At 40.4% G+C, this 22,107-nt stretch overlaps 1 protein-coding gene across 2 annotated transcripts; it reads right to left on the reverse strand.

The window, feature by feature from the left end:
• Positions 1 to 22,107, reverse strand: zgc:112980 (uncharacterized protein LOC503706 homolog). 2 transcript variants are annotated; one of them, XM_047365867.1, is made up of 18 exons: positions 21,996 to 22,107; positions 21,589 to 21,709; positions 21,394 to 21,502; positions 21,197 to 21,290; positions 19,439 to 19,589; positions 19,234 to 19,345; positions 15,079 to 15,204; positions 14,606 to 14,665; positions 14,175 to 14,300; positions 13,948 to 14,103; positions 13,794 to 13,847; positions 10,720 to 10,946; positions 10,568 to 10,647; positions 7,618 to 7,707; positions 7,442 to 7,516; positions 7,256 to 7,360; positions 6,735 to 6,840; positions 1 to 700 (listed from the first exon to the last, which is right to left on the reverse strand). In XM_047365867.1, the coding sequence occupies exons 2-18, from the start codon at positions 21,695 to 21,697 to the stop codon at positions 636 to 638; spliced, it is 1,845 nt and encodes a 614-aa protein (XP_047221823.1). In that variant the 5' UTR covers positions 21,698 to 21,709; positions 21,996 to 22,107; the 3' UTR covers positions 1 to 635. The 2 variants fall into 2 exon arrangements, with proteins under 2 accessions (XP_047221823.1, XP_047221822.1); XM_047365866.1 differs by having other exon boundaries at positions 22,011 to 22,101.

The following is a 22,107-nucleotide window of genomic DNA, read 5'->3' on the forward strand; positions in this document are numbered from 1 at the left end:
TCCCACTCTGTCACCGTTTATTTCAGGAAAATCATCTCAATAATCATGATCATTGATGCCACAATTAATTCTTGTGAACATAAAGTAAAAGCATTTAACAGGAACATAAACAGGGTTCCTAAATGCTTTTGTGTCCAAACATGATGGTTTTCCAGACCCACATTAGCAGAGTTCGCAGTCCATTGCTTAGAAACAACCACAGCGGTTCAGAAGTCCGGTCAGACCCAACTGTAATCAGTGGACAGTTTAATAGCTGGTAACAAATGTGAAAAAGAGCAAATAGTTCTTTCTCTTTTTGAGCACAGTTCATGCGGTGGACATGTTTGTGTAGGACACATATGTGGAGTGCTGTGTATGTGTCACCTGATAAACATTCCTACTGACCGTCGCCGATAGTGGTTCGAATGTGAAATGCATGACGGCACCAGTTTATTGGTGGTCGACTTCACAGTCATTGTGCTGGAAATGGGTGTTTAAAGAGAGCAGGAAGGGCAACAAAAGTCACACATCGCATTACATCATCACACTGAAGGGAAAAAATAGAAAAAAAAAAAAAAAACAGTCCGTTTCTTTAGAAGTGGGCTCAGCAGAACCGAGACCATCCAGGCGAGACAGCTGCTCTGAGTTGAGGGAGTTTAAGGTAGAATCTGTGAAGGCGAATTTATCTGAGAGGGCTTGAATTGAAGGACCAATGGACTTCCTGTAGATTTAAAAGAAAGAAAAAGTGCAAATAGTGATTATTGGAACAAATAAATGAGGTTGTGACAGTTACACCTGTCAGATGTACTTCCTTTTTTTAAAAAGATAAAAACTGTATTTGGGAGCATTATATTGTCCTAAATGAAAAGAAGCATTAAGAGATTCACTTTAACTAGTAGGCGAGCCCAACACCTGAAGATCAGCCCCACACCATAAACCCCTCTGTACTAAACCTGTTTACTTGAGCTAGAGCCAGAACAAGAGCTGTTTTCCTGGCTACTGCCAAACCCAGACTTATCCATGACAGACAGATATGATTAATCACTAACAGGTCTCCACTGCTCACCAGGGCTGTGCTTTACACTGCTGCATCAGGCACTCTGCATTGCACTCAGTGATGTAAGGCTTGGATGAAGCTGCTTGGCCACGGAAACCCGATCCACAAAGCTTTCTCTGTGGAATCATTCTTTAAATCAATCTGAAGGCCACATGGAGCTTGGAGATCTGTTGATATTGACTGCAGAAAGTTGGCGACCTCTGAACTATACGCCTCAGCAGCCGCTGATCCACATCCATCACGAGTTGCTGTCGTTCAGATTAGCTTTCACTTTGTCATAAAATCACTAGCAAAGAAATTTCACAACCGGACTTACTGCATAAATGTCTTTCTTACACGGTACCATGCTGGAATTCACTGAGCTCATATTTTTTTCACAAGGTGCAGGATTTTATACACCTGTGGCCATGGAAGTGATTGAAACACCTGATTTAGTATTTTAGAGGGGTGAGTGAATACTTTTGGCCAAACAATGTATTTTCCTGTGATCACATTCAATGCCTCTTGCACAAATATATTCTGCTCTCGTTTTAATCCGTTGCTTTACACTCCACCATTCTCTGTGGGGATGAAACCATCGCTTCCAGGTCTGTTTTCTCTGCTCTCTCCCAGAACAAAGTGGTAACTCTGCTTGGTCTGCCTGATATGCTCACAAGAGTTCACTCCGGAGGGTTTCCATGAGCAGAGAGAACAGATTTAACTCACAAGCAGAAGACGCTTCAGTGAGAGGAGCAGGATTAAAAAAGGGCTGAGCAGAGAAGGATTTGTACAAGCCATTAAATTTGACTGCAGCAACAGTTTTCAGTGGGAGCAGAGCATATCTGTGAGCAAACAAGACTGTTTTTGAGCATGAGAGCTCTCAACAAGAACATTTATGTTCAGAGATTCAAAATGAAAATTCCTTCCAAAGAAGTGACTGTCAACAATATGCAACAGCAGACAACCGCTGTGATTACTCACATGCTCATCACGAGCAACCACCTGATCCCAATATAGAGACTGACAACATAATGATCAGGACATGTGTGAACTGTTCCGTCAGGGCTAAATAAATTGTGTAATTGTCTGTTTTTAAAAGGTGACTAGTAGTGCAGTTGGTAAATTAATTTAACAGAAAAGCCCCAGATGTACCTTGTGTTTACATCAGTGTTTTTTTCATACTTTGGGCACCACCAGGGGGTCCACTATCCTCCAAGTTTAAGACGGCTCCCTGCTGTGAATGTTTACTGAAATTACCTCCCGAACTCGTCTCTTATGTTCTGCAGAGTCCTGTTTATCACTAATCCCCAGGATAACATGTTGTTCCCTATGTTAAGCTGAAAGTTTAAGATTTCTGTTATTATATAGAAAGCTAAACTAAACTCCAAGTTTTCTTTTATTTCCCCACAAATCCCAGGCAGAAAAGTAATTATGAAACATTTACATCATCAGATTTTAGATGGCTGTAATAAATGTTAACTTAAAAAAACTACTTTAACAGCTTCTGACTAACGATCAACACAAAAAGCCCAAAAACTACAGGCAGTCTGGCATACTTATGAAACATTAAGGGACCTTTTTTTGGTCTTTAACACAATTATGGAGTTTAGGCTTACCAAAAATTTTTCTTTTTGGTAAGCCTAACTTATTATTTTCAGCAGAAGGAAAATGGCGTAAAATTTCTTTAGAAAGCGCCTGTCAGACACAATTTCCCAAAGCAAATATAAATCATATTTAAGTCATATACCGTGCAAAAACAAACATTAAAAAGCACAAACAATATAATGACAAACGGCTGGTAGAACAAAACAGTTATCAGTTGGGTTTTAAAAATGTCCACAAAGTCAGCAAAGCGAAGTATCAGGGCTAAACTGATCCAGTTCAGGAGCCACAGACAGAAAGGCCCTGTCCCCCTCAGTCATTAGCCTTGTACGAGGAACAGCCAGGAAATTGTTAGCTACGAGCAGCAGAGAGGTTGGTTAAAAGCTGACACAAATAATCATTAGCCTGGACTTTTAGAGCCCTGTAGGTGAGAACAAGTACTTCAAACCGAATTCTGAAATCCACTGTAGAGGGCATAAAACCAGGGTAAGAAGTCTGGCTGCTGCGTTCTGAACAGCTTGCAGGAGGGAAGTCGTTGATCTAGGCGGACCAGCGAAAAGGGCTTTATAGTAGTCTAAACGTGATGACATAAACGCATGACTAATGCTCTAGATCTGCTTGGGAGACTACGTCTTACATTTTTAAAATGTTTCCTAAATGAAAGAAATAGGGACGAGAAATAGATATGTTGGACCACTTGTTTGCTGAGTATTGAATTATCTGCCCGTTGTTGGACGTCACTGTGCCCCTCCAATGGCATCGGCCATTTTGTACCCAGGACAGCCCGCTCCTACATATCCCATCAAGCATTGCGACTGATATGACTGGGCGTCCCCAGTCTGACGTCACAGGATGCTATATAGGAGGCGCTCATGTTTGAAAACTCGCCTTCCGCTGGAAACCGATCTGGTGATTGAAACGCACCACTTTAAGAGAAGAACTCTGTGAAGAGTTTCATTCATTCTCTCTCGTTGGACAACGAACTATTCATAACTGAAGTTTTTGGAATAAGAAGGCCAGAGATTTCACTTTGCCGATCGAAGACGTGAGTTAACACGTAACTGAGAACACGGAGCTTCGGAGAGACGGACCGCTACCGTGTTTCATTTTCAAGTCGACTTTGATGGTCAGATCATATTTTTCCTTTTTGTCAAGAAGACCGAAGGACAAAGACTGACCGTTTCCCTGAAGTTAATTGTGGACGCACAATTAACTCAACCCCACGTTTCCTCGCTCGAATTCCCTCACGTGGAAGAAGACGACACACGTAAAACCCATTTCTTTTTTTTATTTCTTTATTAGAAGGCCTGGGCAGGGTCAGAGGTTGTAGAAGCGATCAGAATCGCTGGTTAGGATCTCATGTGTTCTGAATAATATGTGCTTGTAACCTTGCTTGTTGAAACTTTGATGTGTTATGTAATATCGGGACCCGCCGTGTTCCCCAGAGCTGTCTGTGTTTACTATCTGAACGCAGGTGCGTTGCAAAACTGGACTGTTAAAACGACCTCATGGTAAAATTCTCCATTTTACCTTTGTCTTCAATCTTACTGTGCTAACTTGCCACCAAAAGTTATCAATCCTTTGTGGTCAGGAGTAAAGGGGGGAAGTTTTATGATCAGAAGATCATAAAAGACAGTCTAAGCTGCGCTCCAACCCCCCACCAGTCATCACCACACCCCCCTTTCATATCCTCTCCTTTCCTCTGTTGTGCCATAAACTGCTGGTTGACTCAATACATACCCACTACCGTTTGTTGATTTTGTTTATTTAGATGTGTTTACCCCTGTGTTTGTAGAATTTTGCATGTTGAGTAGGTGAAAATTAATAAATATTCACATAGATAAAGAGAGAGCGTTTGGTGTTTCATTGTGTGCAAAAAGTGATGTGTCAGTCAAAATAAGGTTCAAGTTCCACACGTTTCGGCAGAAACGGTCGATTAAACAGTGACATCTCCGGCAATAGTTATTAATTATTACGGAGTATTCAATGGTTGTAATTGTCAGAGGCGTTGAGCCACAATTACAACACCAGAAACATCTCTAGTCTCGTTTCGTAAATGAGGATTTTGGTTAAGAAATTGATTTTGTCAGATTATGATTTGTAATTATAATTATTGATCAAGATTATTCAATCAATAATCATACTCCCAACAGATCTGATGTGTGAGTCAAATGTAACTTATTTTTCATTAGATTTGGTTGCTGGGCAGAGCAACTTTCTAATTGATTTTAGAAGAGCTATTATTGAGGTATCTGTCTAAGGCGTTTAAAAACAGACTATCGCTGACCCGAGAAAAAGACTGGATGAGGATGGACAGCCTATCCAGTTCGTGCGGTTCAATAGATACATACAGGGGTTGGACAATGAAACTGAAACACCTGGTTTTAGACCACAATCATTTATTAGTATGGTGTAGGGCCTCCTTTTGCAGCCAATACAGCATCAATTCGTCTTGGGAATGACATATACAAGTCCTGCACAGTGGTCAGAGGGATTTTAAGCCATTCTTCTTGCAGGATAGTGGCCAGGTCACTACGTGATACTGGTGGAGGAAAACGTTTCCTGACTCGCTCCTCCAAAACACCCCAAAGTGGCTCAATAATATTTAGATCTGGTGACTGTGCAGGCCATGGGAGATGTTCAACTTCACTTTCATGTTCATCAAACCAATCTTTCACCAGTCTTGCTGTGTGTATTGGTGCATTGTCATCCTGATACACGGCACCGCCTTCAGGATACAATGTTTGAACCATTGGATGCACATGTTCCTCAAGAATGGTTCGGTAGTCCTTGGCAGTGACGCGCCCATCTAGCACAAGTATTGGGCCAAGGGAATGTCATGATATGGCAGCCCAAACCATCACTGATCCACCCCCATGCTTCACTCTGGGCATGCAACAGTCTGGGTGGTACTCTTCTTTGGGGCTTCTCCACACCGTAACTCTCCCAGATGTGGGGAAAACAGTAAAGGTGGACTCATCAGAGAACAATACATTTCACATTGCCCACAGCCCAAGATTTGCGCTCCTTGCACCATTGAAACCGACGTTTGGCATTGGCATGAGTGACCAAAGGTTTGGCTATAGCAGCACGGCCGTGTATATTGACCCTGTGGAGCTCCCGACAGACAGTTCTGGTGGAAACAGGAGAGTTGAGGTGCACATTTAATTCTGCCGTGATTTGGGCAGCCGTGGTTTTATGTTTTTTGGATACAATCCGGGTTAGCACCTGAACATCCCTTTCAGACAGCTTCCTCTTGCGTCCACAGTTAATCCTGTTGGATGTGGTTCGTCCTTCTTGGTGGTATGCTGACATTACCCTGGATACCGTGGCTCTTGATACATCACAAAGATTTGCTGTCTTGGTCACAGATGCGCCAGCAAGACGTGCACCAACAATTTGTCCTCGTTTGAACTCTGGTATGTCACCCATAATGTGGTGTGCATTTCAATATTTTGAGCAAAACTGTGCTCTTACCCTGCTAATTGAACCTTCACACTCTGCTCTTACTGGTGCAATGTGCAATCAATGAAGACTGGCTACCAGGCTGGTCCAATTTAGCCATGAAACCTCCCACACTAAAATGACAGGTGTTTCAGTTTCATTGTCCAACCCCTGTACATCTCCTGGATTACACCATCTGTTGTTCACAAGTACTGCCAGTCCACCTCCTTTACATTTGCCGCTCCTCTTTAAATCTCTGTCTGCTCAGTGTCCAACCCCTGTAAGTTTTATTGAAAAAGTTTTTTCTGGCCGATGTTCTGAAATAATTATCTAACACTGACTGCAGCCCAGGCACTTCTTCGTGATATGCATATTTCATACATTGATATTGCGCTAAATTGTGCTGCTTTAGAATGGTGGTGTTTGCTCATAAACTGGGAGCCCTCTTGTTGATGCAGTTCCTGCATTTTGCCACTGGATGTTGCTGATAACAGTTTATTTATCTCCTTCCTGTTGCTGATCGCTGTCATGCATACATTTTCCTTAGATAAACTTTTACAGAAAGCTCTAACTTGTCATATTGAAGAATCTGTAGTAAGTATTTTTTGATTTAAGGCCCAGGATAGGGTTTGTTAAGATTTCAGGGCTCTGGCTCATCACTGAGACAACATACCTGGTGTGTTTGACGCCTCCTGCGTGATCTTCTTAAGAAAGGAGTTGAGACAGGATTCATTGGAAGACAAACTTTGACACAGCCACTGAAAGGCCCACAAGTTGTCCTGTAAGACAGTATAAAACCTGAAATAAACCCATTCAATAAAAATTTAAAAAAAGTCTTCTTACATTAGGTTTTAATCATAGTTTAACCTGAAATATGATACAGGACTGTTACTCTGAATGTATTTGCTGCATTTGTCCCAAACCTTAAGTCTATAATGTTTGTCAAATAGACATGACATAATCTATCTTTTATATTACATCAGTATGAATTACCTGAATGTTTTTGTATAAATACAATAATAAAATAATTAGCCCTTGCATTATCTTCCACCGAATAAAAAGCAACATCGAGCCATGATTTCTGTTACCTTACATCATCTCTACCCATAGACCAGATCAACAGCTTCAACATTGAAATGCATCCGTATAAAGAAAACTACACATGCATATTTCTGTTGTGTCTGAGAAAATTACCTTAAAAGCGTTGAGTACAGGCAGCCCTGGACTGAAAGAACCCTGAAGGATCCTGACACTTAAAGCTCCTGTTACCAACAGCAACAAGGCCTGGCGTGGGTACGTCTGTGAACAAAAACACACAGCGTGTTACCGCGGCAGTACGGATAAGTCGGATATTCATTACGGACATCTTTGCAAACTTACTGCAAGAAAGGAGCGTGGAATCTGTATGTTGGAATCCTGCTCACTAAGCAGGACCGAAATAGCATTCCGCGATTCCTGGACCGTCAAGAACCGAACAGAAGAATTTAAAACGATTATCATCCACAGATGGCAGGTTATGAAACTTAAGGGCAATTGTTAAAAATGGAAGAACGTACGTATAGAAACTGTTGGCTGGGTATGGGAAAAGCTGTGGGTGAGCCACAAGGTGAGCAGAGGACCTTCAGTAAACTGGTCCAACACCGAGACTTGAAGAGAGAATCAGACAAACAGTCAAACTCTCCAACATGCAGCCTCATCAGTCATAGCTTTAAGGATAAAAATACAAAATAAACTCACACACACACACACACCCACCCACTCTTGTTTTGCTATATATAGTGAGGACCATGTGTTGACTCCCATTGACTTCCATTGATTTTCAGTCATTTTCAACCCTAACCTAACCGTTAGCAAAATAGGTCGTGAGGACCAGCAAAATGTCCTCACTTTGGTACAAATGGTCCTCAATCTGATGGTGAAATCAGGAAAATGGTTCTCACTGTGATGCCAAGACAGGAACACACACACACACACAGGTTCCAAAGATATTTGTTATAATATACAAAATTGGAGTAAAAACGCAAAATCTGTGTGTGAAAGATGAGTAACCCCTACTGCCCTTAGGTTTTAACGCAGCACAAGTTTAGTAGTACCTACTACATGGCCCCCCCCCGCTCAGATTAGGGAGTACATCTCTTACCATACGTATGCTGATGACATATTTATATTTTTGTGTCACCACATGATCACAATCCATTACAGTCACTAAGTAAGAGTGTCCATGGTATCAATGACTGGCTGTGTCAGAATGTCCTCCAACTTAATGCAGTAAAGACGGAAGTTAGAAATCCACAATCATCAAGACTGAATGGTGCCAAGGGCTAGAGAGCAGGACATAAAACCTATGTGTAGCCGAGGTGCTGGTGGAGATGCTGGACGCTCATTTTTTTCTAACTGGTCTTCTAAGACATGGTGGGGAGGGACAGTGGGAGTTGGACATTTGTGCCATTTGAGTCCCAGTAGCGAACAGCAGGTGATGGTCAGAGTATACACAGTAAGGATGACCTGGATTGGGTTTCAGGACAATGAAGAGCCTGGTTGTCGGATCTTAGACCTCTGCTTCACTAGCGTTATTTACCGCAGAATGCAAAAAATAAATCAATAAAAAATTCAAGAAAGACATTAATTGGTGTTAGGTGGATGAGTTTATCAACACATATAAAACATTTCAGCCAGTTTCCAGTCTTCCCAGCTCAGATAAGCTCAGATAAACAGCAAAAGGCCAGAGAGCTCCATCTTAAACTCTACAGGCATGACTTCAACCACTATTCCACAGACCAAGAATAATATGAATCGTCAGGAACTGCTTCATTTAAGGATTCTTAAAGATTCAATAAATTTATTTGAGTTATGACACAGGTATGATAGATCATGATAAATTGTGTGATTTGGCTTGATTTGCACAAATATTTAGTACGATTTACAAGAATCTATTAGGAATACTGAATGAATGTTGGGAATCAGTTAACAATATGCCGAAGGCATGTAAGAATCAGGTACAATTGAATTTATGTTACTTTTCTTGACAATTTGTGGAATTTCCCATCAAGATATAATAAACAGTGATAAGGGACTAGCAGGAATAATTGTTATTTGAATGATGACTGTTAATATTTAGAAGTTAAATGTTTTAAGTGCTTGTTTTTGGGCATAAAAAGTAATAAGAAACAAAATAAAAAAAACAGAACTTCACTTTGTTTTATATTTGTTCTTTCATAATTTATTTTTTTATTTTTTATTATATTGCTTATTTCCTATTCTTTCATTTTTTTCCCAGAGCAGAAGAGAGATTTGGGCAGTTTTCAGGGTACAGTGGCCCAGAGTGGTCAAGACAATGCTTCAAAAATCCCTGATTAAGTTAACTTATAGGAATGCCTAGGAATCAATTAGGAGTCAGTTACAAAACAATACAATAAATGAAACAGGAATTTGTTAAGAATTAATTGCGACTTTTTTGGACTCTGTAATAAGGCGCCAGTATTTTAAAAAGCTCAAAACGTTTTCCACGAATTCCAGGTGGCTCAAGATTCCAAGAACTGACTAAGAATAAAAAAACAAATACGAAATCAGGAACTTATAAAGATTCAACTAAGAATCCAAAATTGTGGTAATTTTTGGCGACTCAAATTAGTTGTAGGCCGTTAGCATGTTTATTTTTAAAGTATATAAAGAAAAAGACAGAACAAGTACAGCTCATCTGGAAAGGACCAGAAGATTCTTTCTAAACAAACTAAGGTCCCAGCAGCAGGGTGCGCAAAGTTGCACCTGAATGAACCAAACGACCTTAGTAATAATGTTCTTTGTACAGATGAGACCAAAATAGATATTTTCACCCATAATGCACAGCTGAATGTTTGGGGGTATAACAAAAGAAAAAAAACAAAAAAAAAAAAACAGCAGCATATCCACACAAACAGCTCCCATGAATATTGGCTTGTTTAGCTACCTGGTTTATTCCCTGTCAATAAATCGACCATTAACTCCTCTGTAAACCAAAGGGTACAACCCTGCGGTGCCTGGCAGCTGTAGCTGGGTCATCGGCAGATATCAAACTGGTTGAATATCATTTGTCCTCTGCAAGAATGAATGCATGCAAATCTCAATGAAGTGAAACAATGATTTAAAGAAGTATAGGCTGAAAATCGACCAAAATAATGTGAGACACTGATAAAGTCAACCTAGAAAGGAATACTGAGTACTGTTGAAACTGGTTCTATTAACTATTTTAGAAAGGGGGGTACTTAGTTTTGCCCACACAGCATTTCTATTTTTATTTTTATTTTTGTTTAATAATCAATGGACAAATGAAAGAAAACAGGTATGTTTGTACACTGGAGGATTGAACTAATTTTAAAACCTGACAAAAACAGCCTATTTTTCTGTCCTGACATGTAAAACACTACAACCTGTACCTTCCTTTCACCAAAACTATACGCCTGCTTTTCAAGGTCTGCATGAAGAAGAAACATTTCCAAAACTCAACCGAAAGAGAAGTTTGAGACTTACATCTGAGTAGACCGACAAGGAGTATCTCTGGGCCTTGAAAGCAAACTTTACCAGCTCAGAAGGCTTCAGTGGAACAGCATCTGCACAGAAGAGACCATTCAAAACTTTTCTTTTCCACACGTTTTGTTCAACATAAATGATCCTTGTCTGACCTTTTATTGGTTCCCAGAATGCACCAGAAAAGCAGAGCTGCTCTAGCTGACTGGCTGTCAGCTTTGGTCCCATTGCTGTCTCAAATATCCGGAGATAGAGGAGGAAAATGGCCGGAGTGAAGCGGGAGGCGGGGGCGTTGACTTTAGGGAAGAGACTTACCAAAGCAGACTTAAAGTCTCCCAACTTGCACAAGAAGAAAGGAATGAGGTCTTGGAGCTGCTGAAAGCTGCCAGACAAACAAGTCCAAATCAGGAAGAAAACAACAACATTGTGCCTGAATGTGTTACATTTCTACATCTATTGATGAGGTTTTACTTTTGAAAAACAATAAAAAAGCAACAGAAGTATGGTCAGTGGAGACAACTGATGCGACACAGCAAAAAGGAAGTAGGTTTGAAAACTGGAAAAAAGACAGAAGCGATGGAAATTAAAAATAAATGATATGTTTTAGCGATTTATTGGTAAAATGTTCTCTTTTAAAACAGACTGCCAAGCTTGGTGTGTTATTAAAAGATACGACATTTACAACTAAAGTTTTTAGCTTTTAATTTTTCTTCCTTGAAATGGTTTAACAATCTTACCACAAAGCATTTAAGATCTGAAACACACAAGTAGCTTATTCTGTTGTAACCAATCCAAAAACAAGCCAAGGGGCAGAAGAAGACTGCAACCAAGAAGTGTTATAAAAGATTTTTGTGTTGATTTACAAACTTTCTCTTTATTAATTCCCGAAAATTTGTAGGACCCAACATAAATCACATTTATTCTAGCAGTGTCTGATCCAGTTTTCAAAACAACATGAAATACCCTCCACTAAAGTCCAACTGCTTCAGAAGCACAACCTCACACAGAAAAAAACAGAAATATCACACCCTTCATTTGAGCAGTAAATGAGCATTAAATAGTGAGGTAGAAAATCTCACATTTAAGATTTTTAAGTAAATCTCCAGGCCCCCTTTAGCCAAGAAAACAGCCATTTTCAGTCTTTTCTTACCAAATCTAACAAGGTTGGGCTCTTTTCTTTACAGCTCCATGATACCATGCACTGTAACAAGGCTTCCAGGGTCTTTGGATGAGAAAAAGGCCCAGAGTATGACAGATCCTCCACCATACATAACAATGGGCATGATGTGCTGCTGCACAAATTCATCCATTATTTCATGCCAGACCCATTTGGGGTGGTTGAAAGAAAGGCTAAAGGCTCCATCTTCATACCCATTCATTCTGCTCATTGTGCCGAAATAGGCCTGGGTCCTCACCCAGCTAGCTTAGTTCCAGTTGTTTTAAACATCTTCATTACTGCTTTGACTGTAAATACAGGGGTTGGACAATGAAACTGAAACACCTGGTTTTAGACCACAATAATTTATTAGTATGGTGGAGGGCCTCCTTTTGCGGCCAATACAGCATCAATTCGTCTTGGGAATGACATAAACAAGTCCTGCACAGTGGTCAGAGGGATTTTAAGCCATTCTTCTTGCAGGATAGTGGCCAGGTCACTACGTGATACTGGTGGAGGAAAACGTTTCCTGACTCGCTCCTCCAAAACACCCCAAAGTGGCTCAATAATATTTAGATCTGGTGACTGTGCAGGCCATGGGAGATGTTCAACTTCACTTTCATGTTCATCAAACCAATCTTTCACCAGTCTTGCTGTGTGTATTGGTGCATTGTCATTCTGATACACGGCACCACCTTCAGGTACAATGTTTGAACCATTGGATGCACATGGTCCTCAAGAATGGTTCAGTAGTCCTTGGCAGTGACGCGCCCATCTAGCACAAGTATTGGGCCAAGGGAATGCCATGATATGGCAGCCCAAACCATCACTGATCCACCCCCATGCTTCACTCTGGGCATGCAACAGTCTGGGTGGTACGCTTCTTTGGGGCTTCTCCACACCGTAACTCTCCCGGATGTAGGGAAAACAGTAAAGGTGGACTCAACAGAGAACAATACATGTTTCACATTGTCCACAGCCCAAGATTTGCGCTCCTTGCACCATTGAAACCGACGTTTGGCATTGGCATGAGTGACCAAAGGTTTGGCTATAGCAGCCTGGCCGTGTATATTGACCCTGTGGAGCTCCTGACGGACAGTTCTGGTGGAAACAGGAGAGTTGAGGAGCACATTTAATTCTGCCGTGATTTGGGCAGCCCTGGTTTTATGTTTTTTGGATACAATCCGGGTTAGCACCAGAACATCCCTTTCAGACAGCTTCCTCTTGCGTCCACAGTTAATCCTGTTGGATGTGGTTCGTCCTTCTTGGTGGTATGCTGACATTACCCTGGATACTGTGGCTCTTGATACATCACAAAGACTTGCTGTCTTGGTCACAGATGCGCCAGCAAGACGTGCACCAACAATTTGTCCTCTTTTGAACTCTGGTATGTCACCCATAATGATGTTTGCATTTCAATATTTTGAGCAAAACTGTGCTCTTACCCTGCTAATTGAACCTTCACACTCTGCTCTTACTGGTGCAATGTGCAATCAATGAAGACTGGCTACCAGGCTGGTCCAATTTAGCCATGAAACCTCCCACACTGAAATGACAGGTGTTTCAGTTTCATTGTCCAACCCCTGTATAAGCAAGCCTAAGAGAGAAGCCATTTTCTTATGGACATTTCTTGATGTATACTCATCCATCTTACTCAGATGGAATGTTTTCATGTCTTCCCCATTTTGAAGAGCAGTTATAGGAAACTAGCCTCTTTGTCACGTTACATATACACCCAAAGGAAGCAGGAAGTTAAAGTTTACAGACATGGATCAACTAGGAAAGGTTAGGCATACATCACATTTATTTTAAAGTAATTAGTGGTGCCAACCACAGCTCAGTCTGTTAAAACTAATTGTGTCTTAAAGTGATATCATTTAACCCCACGGAACAAATTATCGAGTTTTTTCTAAAACTTGTTCAGTGTCAGTTTACGCTGCTGTGATAAAAGGACCACTTTACGGCTTTCTACCAAAAAATTGCCAAACAATAGTTTGGCAACAGTTGCTACATGACCAAGGTCAGTAAAATGGAACGTACACTTTTATACAGCAGAAAGTCTGTTCAACTCACAGTTTGGGGTTATCGGTCAGGACGACTCGCAGATAACGGCATACCTCTCTGTACCTGCACACAGTTAAAACAAAAGCTCTTTCATCACTTCTGTAAAGAACAGCTGCATGTGCAAATATTAAAACATGCTGGAAAAAGCACATATATCTTTAACCTGCACTGACGCTGAAGTAGTTCAGTTCTCAGCAGGACCACAGAAATCGTTTCAATCAGGACGTCCTTCTTGCCCTTGTCCTTGCGGACGCCCGACACGTTCTGCCCCTTCAGCACGGACACCAGCAGGACGTCCTCCCAGGATCGAACACACAAACTGGAGAACGAGGATGAAGAGTTTTGTCCCAAGCAAAGCAATTATTTTATTCTTTCTTCATTGCTACTCACCTGTTTTTAAGGGCACTCGTCTCAGCTGGGAAACATATTCTGCTCTGGTAAAAAACTTGCAGTTTGTGCATAAACAATGGAGTAATATCAGCCATCACCATATGTCTCTGTACTGATGATATCACTCTGGAAAAAACAACCATAAAAGCAAGAGGTTATTTTCCAAATATAAGTTAGTCAGAAATAAGTGAGTCCACTTGTTTTATGTTGATTTCAGAAGTTCATGTTTTGAGTATCAAAGTGTACCAAAAAATGTAAAAACAAAAATAAAAACAATGAGCCGCAATAATGTAATAATTGTAAACCCCTCTCGCCCCAGTGGTAATGGTTTGAATGCGATAGAAAATCAAAATTATTGAAGCATAAACATGATGATAACTGATGTGTTTACAAGGTCATGCATGACTTAATGGTGCAATGTGACATTTTACCTGTGCAGTAACATTATTATGGTCTCAGAAGTTGTATCGGTCGAAGATGATCCCATAAACCTGCAAGAAAAGAACGTTCATCAAAGAAAATGGTAACAAAGAGTGAAGATGTGAGTTCAACAGTTGGCATGGTTCCTACACTTCTCATCTACTAAATTCTGTACTTCTCTGGACTCAAATGAGCAGTTTGCTGTCCGTTATAGACCCATGCTTAAAGTGTAAATACAAGAGCTCACTTTGAACTATGAACTAACACTATTTACCGCAAGCATTTCAGGTCTTACAAAAACCACCAGGATGGAGGACAAAGACAGAAAGATGATACAACACTAAGACAAATGGATGAGGAACGAAGACTGGAAAAATAAAAGGGTTTCTGGACTCTATTTTTCAGTCATTATTCATTACTTAAATTCCATATTTTTGCAGACTATGTGGGAACTCTGAGTTGAAGTGGCCTGTTGTTTGCTCACCCTAACACTTGAAAATGTCTCATAAGCTCTTCAGCAGCTCCAAGATGCATGATGGTTGCAGCCCGACTATTCTGTTTATCAGCTTTGTTCAGGAATAACGTCACCCACTCAAACACAGGACCGTACCTACGGCGATGCAAAGAAAAAAGTACAAAATTATTCACTTTTTCAAATTGAACTTTATGTTCTTCTGTCATTTGTGGTGTTGTAGAACATAGAGAATACTCCATAGACTCTCTGTGGGGTTTAGTTCAGGTCAGTCTGACTGTGTTTGCTGCAGCTTTTCTTCATTTTTTAGCACTTTTGTCCTGTTTTAATTTTTTATCGGGGATGTTTTATCTACAAACTGTGCCGTCCATTCGGGTATCTATTTAGGTCAGTTACGCCTCACCCTCTGGGGCCGGCCTATTTTCAACCTTGAGAGGTCTCTCTTCTGGCTTTCTCTGCAACAGCCTTTGGGTTCGCGTGGATCTCGGGGGAGGAAGAGAGGAACGAGGGCCGGTGTCCAGGTGGGGTCGTTGGCAAACCAAGGCATAAATCTTTTACCACCTGTTCCTTTGGCTTTCATGCCAACGGGGATTTTACCATCTCATCCCAACCTGGATGTGTTCTACCAGGACCGCTGCAATACTGCTACCTCCGGACTGTTTATCCAGACTCTTCGGACTCATCGCTGTTCTTCCCGCCCATAGAGGGATTACATGATGTGCGTGGATCGTACCCTCAGTTTCTCTGTCCTCTGGAACGGGCTGTTCCTGTGAGTGGCATTGCCTTGTGTCCATTTATTAACAAAGAAATCATTCTTGCTGAATGACTTCATAAAATCCAGAAACTTGGATTTAGTGTTTCTTACTGAGACCTGGCAGCAAGATTTGGATTTCGTTTCTTTCACCGAACTGTGTCCAAGTGGCTTTCATCAGCCAGCCCCGACCGTCAGGCTGTGGAGGAGGCCTTGCAGCCATGTTTAGATGTGGGTTTTCCTGCAGCACATCTAATGTTGGTCATTTTGCATTGTTCGAACAGCGGCTGATTAAAATTGGGGAAAAGGTTCCTTTTTATTGTGCAGTGGTTTACCGTCCTTTACATTTTCATCTCAGACCATCACTGTAGTATTTTTAATTTATCTCAAAATGTTTCACAGCTTTCAGCTCGCTGCGAGTTTAGCTCGATTTTTAAATTCCTCGACAGCTTGACCTTTTTGCTGCGGATTTTAATCCCTTCTTATCTCCTTTTAGTGACGTGATTATCTGACTGACCAGTTTCATGAATATTGTCTCTCTATTTTAGACAGTATCTGCCCTGTTAAAATTAGATCATTAACTCTACACCATGGGTAAACAATAGTATCCACTGTTTAAAGTGTACTTGTAGACAAATTGAACGTTTATAGAACTTATTTACAGGTGGATCCTCTGTGCTTAAAGGATCTTTTAGTTTCTTTTAATAATACAGTCAAAGAAGCAAAGGCAACCCAGTGTTCTAATTTAATTGCTAGGAGGTAACTCCTAACAGTTTATCAGGGTCATTGCCTGACCTGCTCCACTTTCTGTTCCTATTTTTCTATTGAGGATTGACAACTTTTTCTTTCCTATTTCATAAACAAAGTCAATAAGGTGAGAAATAATATTTCTCTACTTACTCCTGGGTTGAAAATTCCCTGTCCAGCTCAGCCAGTTATTTCAGACTGTTTTCAGCCAGTGTCCCTATCTGAGTTGGTTAAGCTTGTTAGCACCATGAAGGCATCTTCCTGTTCTCTGGACATTCTACCAGCATGCTTGGTTAAGTGTGTTTTTCAGTGCATTGGTCCTACTGTAGTTACCATAGTAAATGCTTCCTTAGCTTCTGGTCAGGTACCTGCTTGTCTGAAGAGTGCTGTCATCCACCCCCTTTAAAAAAAAAGGTTAATTTGGATCCTTCTCTCTTTAGCAATTACAGACCCATTTCAAAGCTTCCTTTCCTGGCTAAGATTTTAGAGAAGATTGTTGTCAGGCAAGTAGCTACTGTTTCTGATCAATACAGCTTTATGGACCATTTTCATTCAGGTTTTTGTAAGTCCCACTCAACTGAAACGGCTCTTCTTAGAGTCGCCAATGATATTTTGATGCAGAGTGATGTAGGTAAATGTTCTGTGCTCCTTATGTTAGACCTGACTTCAGCTTTTGATACTGTTGACCATACAACCCTGCTAAATGGGCTGAGCTCTTGGGCTGGTATTTCAGGTTCTACTTGTCTTCATACTTGACTGATAGGTCAACCTTTTAGACACCATCTATTTACAGATCCCATTCCTGTCCTTTTCAATTTGGTGTTCCACAGGGCACTGTTTTAGGGTCACTGTTGTTTTTGCTTTATGTGCTCCCTTTTGGGCCCATTCTGTCATCTTGTAAGGATATTTTCTATCATTGATATGCAGATGATATTCAGTTGTATATTTCTTCCAAATCAAGTGTCGAAATTGCACGTTTTATTAAAATGCCTGGAGTCAATTAAAAGCTGGATGACGGAAAGTTTTCTTCAATTAAATGAAGTAAAAGAACTGAAGTAATCATTTTTGCACCAGAAAAAATAATTGAAAAGATATAGCAGATCCTTGGGTCTCTTATTTTTTTGTTAAATCTGTTAGAAAGCTTGGGATAACCTTTGATTTAGGCTTTCCGCTTGAAAATCATGTCAAAGCTCTGTTTCAATCCTGTTTCTACCATTAGCCAAATATTGCTATTGTTTCTCGCCCTCAGATGTAAATCTTAATTCATGCTTTCGTTTCGTCTCGTTTGGGTTATTGCAATGTGCTCTACACCCGTCTTACCAAAACCTCCCTACACCAGTTGAAGTCTGTACAGAATACTGCTGCTAGGCTTCTGACTAGATCCACAACATTTTGTAATGTGACTCCACTACTAATGCAACCTTATGGCTTCCAGTTCATTATCAAGTACATTTCAAGATCCTAGTATTGACTTGGAGAGCACTGCATGGACAAGCACCTCTCTATATATCTGATCTATTACACCCATACTTGGGCCCCAATGTCCTGTGATCAGGACTTGCTTATTGTCCCCCTAACAAAACTGAAAGCTAAAGGAGACACAGGGTTTTCTTTTGTGGCTCCCAAACTCTGGAACTCCCTTCCTTTGACTCTGAGATCAGCAGACTCAGTGGTTTTCTATGAACGCCAACTAAAAACTTTGTTTTTTTTTTATCTGCTTTTGTTTAATTTTATCTTATGTATTTATTTTTTGTTGAGCCACTTTGTGATTTTTATTTTGAAAGGTGCTATATAAATATAGTTTTACTTACTTATTTACTAGGGCCACTCAGTGATACTGCGGTCATTAAACCAGGTATTGGTCCTTTTAGCAGTGCGGGCAGGTGCCAAATCCTGCTGGACATCCCGTTACAGCTGAAGTGTTCTAATATTTCCTAATAGACGACTCTGAACCCAATAAAACCAGCAGATAACATGGCTCTCTAAATCATCACTGACTGGAAACCTCTCATCGAACCTGAAGCAGCTTCGAATCTGTGCCTCTCCACTCTTCCTTCATGCTCTGGGCACTTGATTTCCAAATGAAATGCAAACTTTACTTTCATCTCAGAAGAGGACTTTGGACAACTGAGCAACAGTCCAGTCCCTTTTCTCCTCAGTCCAGGTAAGATACGTTTGACATCGTCTCTGGTTCGGGAGTAGCTTAAAACAAGAAATGTGGCAGTTGACAGTTTATTCTCCTTATTGTTTGTAAACCTTTTTCTACCGCATTTTTTCCTTCCACTCAACTGTTAGTTCATATGATTGGTTACGGCACCATGAGCTTACCCTCTATATGTAGGGTGTCAGACAGCAGTTATCCCCACAGTCGTGTAGGCTATAACATAACATTAATGTGTTAAAGAAAATTATTATTGATCGAACTTTTCTCCTAGTCTTAGTCTTAATCCTCAAATAAAACAAAACTAAACGATGGAAACATATCACTCTGGGAACAGTGACTCTATATAAAATAAAGTCTTCAGGTAGGTCTTGTCTAAAAACCTAAAACTTAAGTAAAATCATTGCAGCTTTTTTCACTTCTAAAGGCAACACTTATTTGTTCTAGTTTTATCAAAAAACCTAAAGTTTATTTGAAGTTGGAACAACACAGATATCGGAGGGCTCACCTGGAGCCAAGGTCTTGCTGGTTCATGCTGTAATCTGGCAGCAGAGGCTGATTCAATGTAATGGATGAGAACATAGCTGACAGTTCGCGTCTGAAGGTTTGCAACATCGCGTCTGAAAAGAAGTCGAACAAACCACAGTAAAAAAAAGGAGACTTAAGTAATTAAAGGCAACATTTTAATTGACTCAGTCTGAGGAAGTTTGTACCTGCATTACGAAGATGACAGTCGACTTCTGACAGAGTAAAGTTGAACCTCTGCAGTTCCCCCAACAGAGAACTGTTTCTGATGCTGGTCCAGAAGTCACTTTTATTGTGGCTGTTGCAATGACATGTTCCACTATGGCACCACACACCACACTGACAAACCATAACATACATTATTAGATTAGATATCTATACTCTTTATGTGATCAAATATGTTTCTCCAGTATAAGCAGCCTGGTCACATGGTTCTAGGAGTGTCAATGCTTCAACACACCTGATTTTAATGAATGGGAAATGTTTAGGCTTGAGTTGAACTTGATGCTTCCTGAAGAATAATTCAACTATTTGAATGAGGTGTTGAAGCAAAATCTAAAACATGCAAAAGTTGTCCCAAAAGGAAAAAGTCCAGGGATCACTGATCTGCAGATTTGTAAAGCAGAATGGAGATGTAGGTAACAACCACAAACCGCTTTCTTGTACTTTATAATCAAGAAATATTAGATCTTCTAAAGTCACCTTTTTTTTCCAACTTACACAAAAAGATAGGCATTGACCAACTTTAACAAAAACAAGTGGTCGATTTGTTTTTCTAAATCAAATATTTGCATTAAGGGCTGGAAATATCCAGCAAAGAGCAGGAAAGGGTGTGATGTGTTTTATCGCTCAGTTAAACATTAAAAATACAAGATTTGCAAAAATTAAACTATGCAGAAAATGACACAAAGAACATCATCCCCACACTCAAGCACGGAGGTGATAACTTTATGGTTGGCGATTGTTTTTCTATTAAGGGCATAGTACACTATGTATTATAAAATCTTCAATGCAAGCCTTCTTTATTCAGCCAAAACACTGAAGAGGGGTCATGGATTGGTCTTCTAGAGTGACCCAAACCACACCACCAAACAAATAGGTAGAAGATTCCCTTTAAGATCAAATACCTTTTTACTCAACGAAATGCAAAGTTAGCCATTACCTTTTATGGTAAATGGCCTGAACTTTATCATGCTTTATCAAGTCCCCAGAGACCCCAAAGCACTTTACACTACAATCAGTCATTCACACACTGTAAGCTACATTATAGCCACAGCTGCACTGGGGCACACCGACAGAGGTGAGGCTGCCATACACAGGTCATACCATCAAGCCCTCTAACCACCATCAGCAGGCAAGTTGGGTGAAGTGTTGCCCAAGGACACAACGACTGAGATGTCAGAGCGGGGGTTCGAAATGGCAACCCACAAGTTACAGGACGAACTCCTACCACCTGAGCCACAGCCACCCCTTTTATGTATTGTGCTTTTCTGGATTTTTGGTAGATTTAGTTTCTCCCCATTGAAATGACATTATTTGCTTATTTGTAAATGATCAAATTTACAAACAACACAGGGATAAACTACTTATTTCCACCACAAAACGCAATTCTGCTTAAAAAAAAAGCCAGAAAAAGATTCAGCACACACTTTTCAGCAAGTTTTTCCTTGATTAGGTTTGATTGCCACTTAGCAGGTCAAAAAAACTGACCTGCCAATTCATTAAATGCATCAAAACTGAACTTTCCCAATTCTGTCTATAAGCACACAAACAGCAAGTTACTTGATGTACACAATTTTTAGAGTTGAATAAAAATCACATAAAAGGTTAGGAACATATGAAGTGAATCATAAAAGGGAAAAATCTTGGAGTTCCTTAGTTTTCTCTGTGATTCAATACTACAGCACAGATCTTAGGTGGTTCTCTAGATCTACATCTGCACGCACCGATGATGCCAGCTTGTCGCATATGTAGCAGAAGCACTGATCACAAATAAGTTGGTTATCAGCCACTGGAGCACTCGTTTCAGAATCTGTAGGCCTGAGCAGGACAGAAAACAAGCAGAGTGGTTGTCTGGTATGCCAATCAACGAGCTTAAATTGCGTGATCTGTTTTAGTAGATCTCTGGAAGGAGTCTCCTCACGTAAAAGAGTGTATGGGGCAGTCGTAGCGGGCGTGGGGCAGCACATCAGCCCGACGGGAGAAGGTGACCACTAGATCTTCATCCTGAGAGCTGACAAGTAAAGCACAATCTGGAACAAAGACGAGGATGAGCTGTTTGTGACTTTAAAACAAAGATTTCTAAAGGAAATAAGATACGTAAAAATAAAGCTGTTACCTGTCTTCTTCACAGCTTCCACTTCCACAATGAGGCAGGAAGTGTCTTTGTCATCTTCATCATCACTGAGAATAATAATTTCCTCACTCTTCCCTGAGGTTCCCATCATTGATCTATAGGGCTAAGAAGTAATAATACGTTTTACAAAGAGCAATAGTGTTTTGCAAACACTCTCCATTAACTTATCTTTGTCTGAGAAACAACACGGTTGACTTTGAAATCAAGTTTCGACAGAAACTGCCCCATATTACTTCCTAAGCACTACGCTAGCCTTATTTGAAGCAAAACACCTCGTAAATTACCAGAGACAACTTCGATTCTTCCACACAAAGTTTATTGCCATGGTTTAAAAAATACAAATATGTTTAATTACCTACTTTATTTGCGTTTTAACCAAGTTTGCTTACCAGAAAACAACTTACAAAAATTGTTTTGCTCTTGGCGCCAGCTGAGCTCAAAGGAATGGTGTCTTCTTCTTTGAAAAAACCTTTGAATCGTAAACAGCTTCTCTGAGTATAC

This window comes from Girardinichthys multiradiatus, chromosome 5 (assembly GCF_021462225.1).
Source record: "Girardinichthys multiradiatus isolate DD_20200921_A chromosome 5, DD_fGirMul_XY1, whole genome shotgun sequence".
Classification (NCBI taxonomy): Eukaryota; Metazoa; Chordata; class Actinopteri; order Cyprinodontiformes; family Goodeidae; genus Girardinichthys; species Girardinichthys multiradiatus.

Bases quoted from the DNA above. Each gene is read 5' to 3' on its own strand.
- zgc:112980 (XM_047365867.1), bottom strand. From the start codon at position 21,697: ATGATGGGAACCTCAGGGAAGAGTGAGGAAATTATTATTCTCAGTGAT. The intron at 10,648-10,719 runs GTCAGACAAGGA...TCTTCTGTGCAG, and splicing joins ATTCTGGGAACCAATAAAAG to ATGCTGTTCCACTGAAGCCT. The intron at 7,517-7,617 runs GTACGTTCTTCC...TTGACGGTCCAG, and splicing joins CCAGCCAACAGTTTCTATAC to GAATCGCGGAATGCTATTTC.